At 36.9% G+C, this 14,510-nt stretch overlaps 1 protein-coding gene across 7 annotated transcripts in view; it reads left to right on the top strand.

The window, feature by feature from the left end:
- RAD54B (RAD54 homolog B) overlaps nt 1-14,510 on the top strand; it is a 122,427-nt gene that overhangs the window by 81,807 nt on the left and 26,110 nt on the right. For all 7 annotated transcript variants that reach the window (XR_004424989.1, XM_033126495.1, XM_033126492.1 and 4 more), the window contains one exon: nt 2,371-2,510. Coding sequence is in view for 6 of the 7 variants with exons in the window: in XM_033126495.1 (XP_032982386.1) it covers nt 2,371-2,510 (140 nt within the window). In the remaining variant the exon portion in view is untranslated. The remainder of the gene's footprint in view (nt 1-2,370; nt 2,511-14,510) is intronic.

Raw genomic sequence — 14,510 nt, 5'->3', positions numbered from 1 at the left:
CATCTTTTAAGTAATTCATGGTCATTTGATTTGCAATTTGTGTAGGAGGATTATATTAACCATTACTAAAAGTGACTTTTAAAACTATACAAGCTTTTTTGAAAATTTAAATATTAAGATTTTGAGAAATGTTAAATGATCTTTATATTCTTCAGATTTAGTCACTTAAAAGTTATAAAGGTAAAAGGACAGGGATCAAATCTCTTAGTTATTTGTATCCCCAAGATTTAGTAGATGTCCAACAAAAGTTTGTCAATGATAATAGTAACATGGAAAACAGAATAGAAAAACTAACGTTGTACATTTAGAAAAAGCTATTTTTAAAGGCAAAAAATGAGGAAATGGAAAACTTAACTTAGTGATTCATGTATCTTTGGATGTTTGAAGAATTGAGTGGATTCTTTATATTTGATTTCCAAAATTGCAATTAAAGTTCTGACTAGCCTTTGATTTTGAGATCGTTGGGGCCAGAAAAGCAAAGGAAAACAAGATGTAGTTGAATTTAGTTACACTGTGTTGGAAGAGAAAAACAGAGGCTGTTTCTTTTTACTCTTGAATGTGGGGCAATATTGCTTATTTGAAGAGTAGTAGCAGCTATGGAGTTAAAATGGCATTAGAAGGGGAAGAAAAAGAAATTAAAAAGAAGAGTGAGAAATATGGATTACTGAAAAGTACCGAAGGTAAGGAATAAAAGTAGGATTCTCTTCCATTTGACAATCAGATAATTTTTAGGTGCTGGGACTATTGATTAAACAATTCAGGTCTCCTGTATTTTCTGGAGAATTACCCTTGGTTGAATAAGAGCTTACTCTCTCACCTGCGGCTTGGTCAGTGATTGACTCATAATATAGCAGTAAGTGAAAAAAATGCCAGCCTCCTTGCTTCGCTAATTTCAGGACCAATTTTATGGTACAATTTATATTTTAATGTTCCCTATAATTTAGCTGATGCCATCCTTGCTTAGTTTCTTCCCCTGCTATTTTCTGATTCCATTATTCCCTTTCTCCTGAGACCACTCCCTCCATAAATCATGTGCAGTCAAATCCTTGTCTCAGGCTCTGCTTCTGGGGAACCCAGTATAAGACACAAAACCTTCCTCTCATTGACAAAGAGTAAGACTCATGACAAAGGCTTGGTTGGATTCATCAGTTGGGGTTGGATGAATGTCTGGAAGGCAACCACAATGATCCTTATACCTTTCTCTCCCCTCTTTCCTTCTTGCTTTTCCCATTCTCCCTATCTTTATTAGATATTCTTTTAAAGGCTTAAGAAAATGCATCCAGCATAAATATAGTTTCTCTAGTCTTTCTATGATGTGTCTAAATATTTAGAACTGATTAGATCTTTTTAAAAAATTAATAAGCATTGGTCTTACCTAGGGTTGATCCATTTAGTTTTCAAGGAAGTGAACATTAAATTTTGACATTGTGAAATTTGTATCATTTATGTTAATGAAATAAGTGCCTTTTATATTATTTATATCTTTGGATAATATTTTTCAGTCTGTTATTTAAAAGTCATCTGACATACTGTTGGACCATGCTAATTTATATATTCTTTTGATATTATAATTATTGAAACATGCTAATGTAGCTTTGAAAATTAGTTAGCCAAAAGTTATTGAGTATGTAATATATGCAGGGTATATTGTTCCATTCCAGTCTGTGTCAACTTTTAGGATTAGTTAAAATCCCAATTTGCTATGATAACTTTGAAAGGTAATAATAATAGGTAATAATAAAAGGAAATAATAATAATTTAGTAGACACTGAGTGTCTACTAAATGTCAGGCACTGTGCTGGTTATTTCACATGTTATCTCTGTTTTTTGTAATATCAGTGGGAAATTATTATCTTCCCACTTTTATAAGTGAAAAAAAAATCCTAAGTTTACCTTAAAGAGTTTAAGCAATTTATCCAAAGTCACACAGTTATAATAATATTAAGAATCACTAACAGTTAGGAACATTTATTGTGCTCCAGGCCCTATTCTAAGTATGTATATGAGTGAACTCATTTGATCCTTACGACCCTAGGAGCTACTGTTATCCTTATTTTACAAATAATAAAACTGGGTCACTTAGAGGGTAAGTGATGCAGGTAGGATTTGAACCCAACCAAACTTCAAAGCCTGTACTCAGCCACTATGCTATACTAAATAAGAATTTAGTACACAGTTAAAACCAGAGTAAGAAAATTATATGATGATTAATATTTTTTTTTCAGCTTTATTTGGTTGCTCTTTTGTCCTCAGTGATAGGGACTTTACTTATTTTTAGTTCTCTTAGGGAAGAAAATACATAAACATTTCTATATGGACCTGTGATTGTAAACCAGAAACTTGACCTTCTCATCACTTTTATCTCTTTAGGTACTCCAGTTCAGAATGATCTGCAAGAATTTTTTGCATTAACTGATTTTGTAAATCCAGGAATATTAGGCTCTTTGTCATCTTATAGGAAAATATACGAAGAACCCATCATTATTTCAAGACAAGCTTCTGCTTCTGAGGTATAATTTACCTGAAAAAATTTAGGTTAAAAAAGAGCAGTAGGAAAAAAATAAAAAGAGCAATATGGCAGAAAATTATGTGTAACTTGGTTATTATCTTAATCTAGGAAAAATTAAATTAGTATAGTGAATTCTTTTTTCCTGATAATTCTCCAACTCTTGCGTTCCTTATTTTGTTTTATTTTTTTTTTTTTTAGTTTCAGGTGTACAAAACAGCATAATGGTTAGATATTTATATCCCTCACAAAGTGATACACCCAAGTCTACTACCCATCTGATACCATACATAGCTATTGCAATACTATTGCCTGTATTCCCTATGCTGTACTTTACATCCTGTATATATATACGTATATATATATATATATATATATATATATACGTATATATATATTTATTTATTTATTTATTTATTTATTTATTTATTTATTTATTTTTTCTTTCTTAAATTAGAGTTGACATTCAGTATTATTTTATATTAGTTTCGGGTGTACAGCACAGTGGTTAGACATTTATATAATCTATGAAATGAAGTTATCCCCCTGCTAAGTCCAGTACCTATCTGACACCCTACATAGTCTTTACAACATTATTGACTATATTTCCATACTGTGTTTCATATCCTCATGTCTATTGTGTGACTACCAATTTGTACTTCCTAATACCCTCATATTTCTCACCCATTCCACAACCCTCCTTCCCATCTAGTAACCATCAGTATGTTCTCTGTATCTATGAGTCTATTTCTGTTTTGTTTGCTCGTTTATTCTGTTCTTTAGATTTTACATATAAGTGAGATTATATGGTATTTGTCTTTCTCAGTCTGACTTAGTTTACTTAGCAGAATATCCCCATGTTGTTGCAAATGGTAAGATTTCATTCTTTTTTTTGGCAGAGTAACACTCCATTGTATAAAACTTTTACCACAATTTATCTAATCATCTATTCATGGGCATTTCGGTTGTTTCCATATCTTGGCTGTTGTGAACAGTGCTTCAATAAACATAGGGGTGCATATATTTTTTCTTTTTTAATTAAAATTTATTGGGTGACAATTGTTAGTAAAGTTAACATAAATTTCAGGTGTACAATTCTGTAATATATCCTCTACAAATCACATTGTGTGTTCACCACCCAGAGTCAGTTCTCCTTCCATCACCATAGATTTGATCCCGTTTACCCTCATCTACCACCCCTTTCTCCCCTTACCCTCTGGTAACAACTAAACTATTGGCTGTATCTATGAGTTTTTGTTTCTCATTTGCTTCTCTTGTTCTTTTGTTGTTTTTGGTTTATATACCACATATCAGTGATATCATATGGTTGTCTACTTTTTCTGTCTGACTTACTTCGTTTAGCATTATAATCTCAAGATCCATCCATGTTGTCACAAATGTTCCTATTTCATCTTTTCTTACTGCCCAACAGTATTCCAGTCTGTATATATACCATGACTTCTTTATCCATTCATCTATGGAAGGATATTTTGGTTGTTTCCATGTCTTGGCCACCATAAATAAAGATGCAATGAACATTGGAGCACACTTGTCTTTATGAATAAATATTTTCAGATTTTTTGGGTAGATACACAGGAGAGGGATTGCTGGGTCATATGGTAATTCTATTCTTACTTATTTGAGGAACCTCCACACTGCTTTCCATGGCGGCTGCACCAGTCTGCATTCCCACCAACAGTGTATGAGGGTTCCTTTTTCTCCATAGCCTCTCCAACACTCTTTACCGTTTGTCTTGTTGATGATAGCAATTCTAACCGGGGTGAGGTGATATCTCACTGTGGTTTTTATTTGCATTTCTTTGATGATTAGTGATGTTGAGTATTTTTTCATATGTCTATTTGCCATTTGTATGTCCTCTTTGGAGAAATGTCTCTTCAGGTCCTCTGCCCATTTTTGAATTGGGTTGTTTGGTGTTTTGTTGTTGAGTTGTATGAGTTCCTTGTATATTTTGGATATTAACCCTTTATCAGAGGCACTGTTTGAAAAAATCTCCTATTCAGTTGGTTGCCTCTTTATTTTATAGACCATTACTTTTGCTGTGCAAAAGCTTTTAAGTTTGATATAGTCCCATTCATTTATCTTAGTTTTTAGCTCCCTTGCCTTTGGAGTCAAATTCATAAAATGCTCTCTGAACCCAAGGACCAAAGTTTAGTACCTATGTTTTCTTTTATGCAGTTTATTGTTTCAGGTCTTATCCTTAAGTCTTTGATCCATTTTGAATTCATTTTGGTACATGGTGACAGATAATAGTCCAGTTTCATTCTTTAGCACGTGGCTTTCCGTTTCTGCCACCACGATTTATTGAAGAGGCTGTCTTTTCTCATTGTATGTTTTTTGCTTCTTTGTCAAGAATTATCTGTCCATATTTATGTGGTTTTATTTTTGGGTTCTCAATTCTATTCCATTGCGCTATGTGTCTGTTTTTCTGCCAATACCATGCTGTTTTGATTATTGTAGCCCTGTAGTACAAGCTAAAGTCAGGGAGTGTGATTCCTCCAGTATTGTTCTTTTTTCCTAAAATTGCTTTGGCTATTCAGGGTCTTTTGTGGTTCCAAACAAATCTGATGATTTTTTGTTCTATTTCTTTTAAAAATGTCTTTGGGATTTTGATGGGGATTGCATTAAATCTGTATATTGCTTTGGGTAATATGGCCATTTTAACTATGTTGATTCTTTCAATCCATGAGCACGGAATGTCTTTCCATTTCTTTGTGTCTTCTTCAGTTTCTTTCAAAAATGTTTAACAGTTTTCAGCATATAGGTCCTTCATATCCTTGGTGAAGTTTATTCCTAGGTATTTTATTCTTTTTGCTGCAATTGCAAAAGGAATTGTTTTTTTTTAATTTCTTTTTCTGAGATTTCATTGTTAGTATATAGGAATGCAACGGACTTTTGTACGTTGATTTAGTAGCCAGCAACTTTACTGTATTCGTTGATTGTTTCTAATAGCTTTTTGGTGGAGTCTTTAGGGTTTTCTATATATGTCATCATGTCATCTGCAAAGAGTGACAGTTTAACTTCTTCATTCCCAATGTGGATGCCTTTTATTTCTTTCTCTTGCCTGATTGCTCTGGCAAGGACTTCCAACACTATGTTGAAAAGCAGAGGTGATAGGGGACAGCCCTGTCATGTTCCTGAACGTAGAGCAAAGGGCTTCAGTTTTTCACCATTAATTATGAGATTAGCTGAGGGCTTGTCATATATGGCCTTTATCATGTTAGGTATTTTCCTTCTATACCTATTTTATTATTAAGTGTTTTAATCATAAATGGATGTTGTATCTTGTCAAATGCTTTTTCTGCATCAAATTGATATTTGTCCTTTATTTTGTTTATGTGATGTATCACATTGATGGATTTGCGGATGTTGAACCATCCTTGTGCCCCGGGAATGAACTCCACTTGGTCGTGATGAATGATCTTTATAATGCATTGTTGTATTCGATTTGCTAGAATTTTGTTTAGGATTTTTGCATTTGTATTCATCAGAGATATTGGTCTGTAGTTTTCTTTTTTTGTGTTGTCCTTACCAGGTTTTGGTATCAGGGTAATGTTGGCCTCATAAAATGAGTTAGGGAGTGCTGTCTATTCAATTTTTTGGAATAGTTTGAGCAGGATCGGTATTAGATCCTCTTTGAAGGTTTGGTAGAATTCACTAGTGGAGCCATCTGGTCCCGGACTTTTGCTTTTGGGAAGGTTTTGGATGACTGTTTCAATTTCATTACTGGTGATCGGTCTGTTTAGATTTTCCATTTCTTCATGGTTCAGCCTTGGAAGGCTATACGTTTCTAAGAACTTGTCCATTTCTTCTAGGTTATTGAATTTGGTGGCATATACTCCTTCATAGTATTCTTGGATGATCCTTTGTATTTCTTTGGTGTCCGTGATAACTTCCCCTTTTTCATTTCTGATTTTGTTAATTAGTGTCTTCTCTCTTTTCATCTTAGTGAGTCTAGCCAACGGTTTGTCAATTTTGTTAATCTTTTCAAAGAACCAGCTCTTTGTCACATTAATTTCTTCTATTGTCTTTTTGTTCTCTATTTCATTTAGTTCTGCTCTGATTTTTGTTATTTCCTTTCTTCTGCTGACCTTGGGTTTCACTTGTTCTTCTTTTTCTAGTTCTTGAAGGTGTAACATGAGGTTATTTATTTGGGATTTTTCTTGTTTCTTGAGATAGGCCTGTAATGATATAAATTTCCCTCTTAAAACTGCTTTTGCTGCATCCCAAAAATTTTGGTAGGATGTATTTTCATTGTCATTTGTTTCTATGTATCTTTTGATCTCTCCTCTAATTTCTTTTTTGACCCACTTGTTCCTTAAAAGTATGTTGTTTAATCTTCATGTATTTGTTTTTTTTCCTGCTTTCTTTTTGCAGTTGATATCCAATTTCAAAGCCTTGTGATCAGAGAATATGCTTGGTATGATTTCAATCTTCTTAAATTTGCTGAGGCTGATTTTATGTCCCAATATATGGTCTATCCTTGAGAATGTTCCGTGTACACTAGAAAAGAATGTATAGTCTGATGTTTTAGGATGAAGTGCTCTATATATGTCCATTATGTCCATTTTATCTAATGTGTCATTTAGGGCTGCTATTTCGTTATTTACTTTCTGTTTGGATGATCTATCCATAGCTGTCAGTGATATATTTAGGTCCCCTTGTATAATTGTGCTTTGGTTAATTTCTCCCTTTAGTTCTGTTAGTAGTTGCTTGGTATATTTCGGTGCTCCCTGATTGGGGGCATAAATATTAATGACTGTTATGTTTTCTTGTTGTATAGTCCCCTTTACCATTATGAAATGTCCATCTTTGTCTCTGGTTATCTTTTTCACCCCGAAGTCTGTTTCATCTGATATCATTATGGCTACACCTGATTTTCTCTGGGTACTATTTGCTTGGAGTGTTAATTTCCACCCGTTCACTTTGAGTCTATGCTTGTCCTTGTAGCTGAAATGTGTCTCTTGGAGACAGCATATGATTGGGTTTAGTTTTTTGATCCAATCTGCTACTCTGTGCCTTTCTATTGGTGAGTTCAGTCCATTTACATTTAAGGTGATTATTGATATGTGAGGATTTCCTGTCATTCTATCTTTAGTTTTCTGGTAAGGCTGTGTCTCCATTGTTTCTTTGCCTTTTTGTTGTTGTCTTTTATTTCTGTATGGTGGTATTCTGTGATGTTTCCCTCTGTTTCTTCTTTTATTACAGTATATATTTCAGTTCTGGATTTTTCTTGAGTGGTTACCCTTAAGTGTAAGTAATAGAAAGTTTGATATATAGAGTATTCCATTTTCTTTAGCACGCTTAGTTTCTCCATTCCCATATTACGGTTCAGGCCTTTACTCTCCCCCGTTTTATGTTTTAGTTGCCACAAATTGTACCTGTTGATAGTGGTCGAATAGCCTCCTTTAGTATTTCTTGTAGTACAGGTTGTGTATTAGAAAATTCCCTCAGCTTCTGTATGTCTGGAAAGGTCTTTATTCTGCCTTCATATCTAAAGGATGTCTTTGCTAGATACATTATTCTTGGCTCATAATTTCTCTCTTTTAATAGTTTGAATATTTGGTTCCACTCCCTCCTGGCTTGTAGAATTTCTGGTGAAAAATCTGATGATAATCTAATGGGCTTTCCGTTGTAGGTTACCGTCTTCTTTTCCCTGGCTGCCTTGAGGATTCTTTCTTTGTCTTTGATTTTAGACAGCTTCAATACAATGTGCCTTGGAGAAGGCCTGTTGGGATTGAGGTAATTAGGTGTTCTATTTGCTTCTTGTATTTGAGGATCCAGTTCTGTCCACAAGTTTGGGAAGTTCTCATCAACAATTTGTTTGAATATATTCTCTGTTCCCTTCTCCCTTTCTTCTCCTTCTGGTATGCCCATTATTCTTATATTGCTCTTTCTGATGGAGTCAGAAAGTTCTTGTAAAGTTCTTTCATTTCTTTTAAGTCTCAAGTCTCTTCTTCCATCTGTGTAATTTCCAGGTTTCTATCTTCGATGTCACTGATTCTTTCCTCCATTTGGTCAACTCTACTACCTAAGCTGGTTATTTCAGTCTTAATTTCTTCTATTGAGTTCTTAATCTCCTGAAATTCTATTTGGTTCTTTTTTAAAATTTCCATCTGTTTCGTAAAATGCTCATGTTGTTCTTTGATTGCGTTTCTGAGTTCATTAAACTGTCTTTCTGTGTTTTCTTGCATCTCGTTGAGTTTTTTCAGAACTGCAATCTTGAATTCTTTGTCGTTTAAATCACATATTTCCATATCTTTAAGTTCCTTTTCTGGAGTCTTTTGACTTTCTTTCTGAGCTGTCTTGCTGCCTTGGCTATTATGGCAATTACTGATTTGTTATTTCTCTTCCTAGACATCTACAGGAGTGGCTTCTGCAACAGGTTGATAGAAAGAGGTCTTTCTTTTGTTTTCGAGTACTTGTTGGTAGAATGTTTTATTTTCTCTCCGACTGCAGCCTTTTTTTTTCTCTCACACGGTAGTGCTATGTTTTCTCTGCACTATCCCAGTGTCTCATACAATGGGGGGATTCCCTGGGAGATGGGCTTCTCCTCTGTTAATAGTTCTCTTGGGTCACAGGGCGCAGTGTCTGTGTGGGTATGCGGAGAGCTTTTGAAGTTCCAAAGCTCCTTCTGCACCAGATTCAGAGCCCATATGTTTCAGCAGTTCTGTTTACTCCTGCAGGGATCCGCCCAGATAGGTGGAGTCAGGGGCAGGGTGAGTTGTGAGAGGTGGCCCAGAGCAATGGCGGCAACCACCACCACAGCCGGTCCTTCTTCCACAGCTCCCTCCCCTCCGCCGGAACCAGTTGGGCTGTGAATCTGTGTCTGTGGTCCACAGTTCTCAGAACAGCAAATATTCTGTTCTTTTGATCTGTCACTGCTACTGTTCCGCTTCTAGCACCAGGCAAGTGGGGGTGGGATGAGCTCTGGGAGGGTTGGGGGGGCGGCTAGTCTCAGTGCCTAAGGCTTCCGTTCTCTGCTTGGCAGTGAGGGCTTAAACCACCGTTTTCAGCCTACTTCCCTCAGTCTTTGCTCCGAGGTCTCTGCTGTGAGTGTTGGGTTCAGCCGTGTTGTATGCTGCCCCCTCAGCCCTGTGGGCCATAAGCGGAGCCCCAGCAGTCCGAGTTCTTCTCTCTCCCGCAGCTGCGGTAGTTCTGGGGTGCAGCGAGCTCGGAGCACTGAGCTAGGTCTGCGTCCTGCGCCTGCCCGTGCGGCTCCGTCTCTGCACTTTTCCCTTTCCTCCTCTCCCGCTCGCGCGATTCGCCCACGTTTCCATGAATTCAGTAGTGGGCCTCTTTGTCTTGCCTACTGCTGTGCAGGGAGTCCTTTGTGGAGTTATTGTTGTTCGATTAGTTGTAAATTCCAGGGAAGCTTTACAGAGGCTCACCTCACGCCGCCATTTTGATGACGTCCCCATTATTCTTATATTGCGCTTTCTGATGGAGTCAGAAAATTCTTGTAGAGTTCTTTCATTTCTTTTAAGTCTCAAGTCTCTTTCTTCTTCCATCCGTGTCATTTGCAGGTTTTTATCTTCGATGTCACTGATTGTTTCCTCCATCTGGTCAACTTTAGTACCTAAGCTGGCTATTTCATTCTTCATTTCTTCTATTGAGTTCCTTATCTCCAGAAATTCTGTTTGGTTCTTTTTTAAAATTTTAATCTCTTTGGTAAAATGTTCATTTTGTTCTTTGATTGTGTTTCTGAGTTCATTAAACTGCCTTTCTGTGTTTTCTTGTATCTCATTGATTTTTTTCAGAACTGCGATCTTGAATTCTCCGTCATTTGAGTCACATATTTCCATATCTTAAGTTCGTTTTCTGCAGACTTTTCTCTTTCTTTCTGAGCTGTCTTGTTGCCTTGGTTATTCTTGGCCATTAATGATTTATGATTTCTCTTCCTAGACATCTTCAGGAGTGCGTTCTACATCAGTTTGGTAGAGGTCTTTGTTTTATTTTCCAGTAAGTGTTGGTAGAATATTTTATTTTCTCTCTGAATGTAGCCTTTTATTCTCTCTCACACAGTAGTGTTATGTTTTCTCTGTACTATTCCGGCTTCTCACACAATGGGGAGATTCCCTGGAATTGGGCTTCTCATCTGTGAACAGGTGGCCTTGATCATACGGCACTACCTCCATGGGGGGATGTGGAGAGCTTCTGAGGTTTCAGAGCAGTTCCTGCACCAGATTCAGAGCCTTGTGCTTCATATCAGCAGCTCTGTTTACTCCTGCAGGGATCCGCCCCGATAGATGTGACCAGGGGTGGGGTGGGTTATGAGAAATGGCCAGAGACATGGTGGTGACCACCACCACAGCCTTTCCTTGTTCCATAGCTCTCTCCCCTTTGTCGTAACACATTGGGCTGGGAGTCCAAGTCTGTGGACAATAGTTCTCAGAACTGCAAATATTCTATTGTTTTGATCTGACACTGCTACTGTTGTGCTTCCTGCAGTGGTCAGGTGGTGGCAGGGTGATCTCTGGTATAGTAGGGAGGGGTCGACTAGTCTCAGTGCCTATGGCTTCTGTTCTCTGCGGCAGTGAAGGCTTATACCACCGTTTTCAGCTTTCTTTTCTCAGTCTTTGCTCCGAAATCTCTGCTGTGAGCGTTGGGTTCAGCCATGTTTTATGCTGTCCCCTCAGCCCTGTGGTCCATAAACAGAGCCATAGCAGTCCAATTTCTTCCCTCTTCTGCATCTTCTGTGGTTCCGGGATGCAGCAAGCTTGGAGCACTGAGCTAGGTTTGCATCCTCCGCCCATGCATCCTCTCCGCACTTTTGCCTTCCCTCCTCCCATGCTACGCAATTTGTCCACCTTTAGGTGAATTCAGTAGTGAGTTTTTTGTCTTGCCTGTCCACTGTGCAGGGAATCCTTTGTGTAGTTATAGTTGTTCAATTAGTTGTAAATTCTAGGGGAGTTTCCAGAGGCTCACCTCATGCTGCCATTTTTATGATGTCACTCGAAGATATTTTGTTCGAATTAGTGTTTTGGATTTCTTTGGATAAATACCCAGGAGTGAAATTGCTGCGTCATGAGGTGGTTCTGTTTTAAATTTATTTTCATTTAAAGATTTTATTCCGGAAGGGGAGCAGGACTTTATTGGGAAACAGTGTGCGATTCCAGGATTTTTTCCAAGTCAAGTTGTTGTCCTTTCAATCTTAGTTGTGGAGGGCGCAGCTCAGCTTCAGGTCCAGTCGCCATTGTTAGTTGCAGGGAGCACAGCCCACCATCCCTCGCGGGAGTCGAACTGGCAACCTTGTGGTTGAGAGGATGTGATCCAACCAACTGAGCCATCCGGGAGCTCAGCGGCAGCTCAGCTCAAGGTGCCGTGTTCAATCTTAGTTGTGGGAGGCGGAGCCCACCATGCCTTGTGGGAGTCAAGGAGTCAAACTGGCAACCTTGTGTTTTAGAGCCCACTGGCCCATTTGGGAATCCAACTGGCAGACTTTGGCATTTGGAGCTCGACCTGAGCTACCAGGTCGGCCCATATATTTAATTTTTTGAGGAACTACCATGCTGTTTTCCATAGTGGCTGCAGCAACCTACAATCCCACCAACAGTGCACGAGGGTTCCCTTTTCTCCCAATCCTCGCCAGCACTTGTTGCTTGTTGATTTATTGATGATAGCCATTCTGACAGGAGGGAGGTGGTATCTCATTGTGGTTTTTACTTGCATTTCTCTGAGGATTAGTGACTTTGAGCCTCTTTTCATACATCTGTTGGCCATCTGTATGTTTGCTTTAGAGAACTGTCTCTTCATGTCCTCTGCCCATTTTTTTAATTAGGTTGTTTGTGTTTTTGGTGTTGAGTTGTATGTGTTTTTTATAAATTTTGGGTATTAACCCTTATCAGATGTATTATTGGCCTATATGTCCTCCCATTCATAGGATGTCTTTTTGTTTTGTTGATGGTTTCCTTTGCTGTGAAAAAACTTCGTAGTTTGATATAGTCCCAGTTGTTTATTTTTTCTTTTGTTTCCCTTGTCTGAGGAGATACATCAAGTAAAACTATTACTAAGGGTGACGTCTGCAAATTTACTTACTATATTTTCTTCTAGGAGTTTTATGGTTTCGGGTCTTACATTTAAGTCTTTAATCCATTTTGAGTTTATTCTTGTATATGACATAAGAAGGTGTTCGAGTTCCATTTTTTTTCACGTATCTGTCCAGTTTTTGCTGCACCATTTATGAAATAGACTGTCATTACCCCAATGTAAATTCTTTCTTTGTCATAGATTAAATGACCATATGGGCATGGATTTATTTCTGGACTCGGTTCTGTTTTCATTGATCTACGTGTCTGTTTTTATGCCAATACCATGCTGTTTTGATTACTATAGCCTTGTAGTATGATTTGATATCAGGTAGCGTGATACCTCCAGCTTTGTTCTTCTTTCTCAGGATTGCTGTGGCTATTCAGGGTCTTTTAGGTTCCCTGTAAATTTTAGGATTATTTGTCCTAGTTCTGTGAAAAATACCATTGGTATTTTTATACAGATTTCCTTGAATCTATATATTGCTTTGGATAGAATAGACATTTTAACTAGTACCATGTTTCTCCGAAAATAAGACCTAGCCAGACTATCACGTCTAATGCATCTTTTGGAGCAAAAATTGATATAAGACCTGTTCTTATTCTACTATAAGTCCCGGTCTTATTTTACTATAAGACCGGGTATAATATAATATAATATAATATAATATAATATAATATAATATATAATATCCAGTCTTACATTAATTTTTGCTCCAAAAGACGCATTAGAGGTGATTTTCTGGCTAGGTCTTATTTTTGGGGAAGCATGGTATATTAATTCTTCTGAATTATGAGCATATATGTACTTCCATTTGTTTGTATCTTCTTTAATTTCTTTCTTCAGTGTCTTATAATTTTCTGAGTACAGGTCTTTGGCTTCCTTGGTAAATATATTCCTTAGTATTTTTTTTTGATGCAATTATAAATGGGATTGTTTTCTTAATTTGTTTTTCTATAGTTCATTATTTGTATATTAAAATGCAACCAATTTCTGAATATTAATTTTGTATGCTGCTACTTTACTAAATTCATTTATCAGTTCTAATAGTTTCTTGGTGGAATCTTTCGGGTTCTCTCTCTGTACAGTATAATGTCATCTGCAAATAATGATAATTTCATTTCTTTCTTTCCCATTTGGATGCCTTTTATTTCTTTTCCTTGTCTGATTGTTGTGGCTAGAACTTCCAGTACTATGTTGAATAAAAGTGGTGAAAGTGGGTATCCTTCTCTTGTTCCTGATCTTAAGGGGAATGCTGTTAGCTTTTCCCCATTGAGTATGATATTAGCTATGGGTTTGTCATATATGGCATTTTCATGTTGATGTATGTTCCCTCAATTCCCACTTCGCTGAGAGTTTTTTATTATGAATGGATGCTGGATTTTGTCAAATGCTTTTTCTGCATCTATTGATATGACCATATGATTTTTATTTTTCATTTTGTTTATGTGATGTGTCATGTCAATTGATTTGCAGATATTGAATCAACCTTGCATACCAGGAATAAATCCCATTTGATCATTGTGTCTAATCTTTTTAATGTACTGTTGAATTTAGTTTGCTAATATTTTATTGAGAATTTTTGCACCTATGTTCATTAGGGATATTGGTCTATAGTTTTCTTTTTTTTAGTTTTCTTTCCCAGTTGGATGCCTTTTGTTTCTTTTCCTTGTCTGATTATTGTGGCTAGAACTTCCAGTATTATGTTGAATAAAAGTGGTGAAAGCGGGCAGCCTTCTCTTGTTCCTGATCTTAAGGGAAATGCTTAATAGTGGCCTTGTAAAATGAACTTGGGAGACTTTCTTCCTCTTGGATGTTTTTGAATAGTTTGAGGAGAATAGGTGTTAACTCTTTTTTGAATGTTTGGTAAATATTGCCTATGAAGCCATCTGGTACAGGACTTTTATTTGTTGGGATTTCGTTGATTACTGATTCGATTTCATTGGTAGTAATCACT

Source organism: Rhinolophus ferrumequinum, chromosome 14 (genome assembly GCF_004115265.2).
Source record: "Rhinolophus ferrumequinum isolate MPI-CBG mRhiFer1 chromosome 14, mRhiFer1_v1.p, whole genome shotgun sequence".
Taxonomy (NCBI): domain Eukaryota; kingdom Metazoa; phylum Chordata; class Mammalia; order Chiroptera; family Rhinolophidae; genus Rhinolophus; species Rhinolophus ferrumequinum.
Note: the sequence above shows the minus strand (reverse complement) of the source record. Positions and strands in the feature narration are given on the sequence as shown.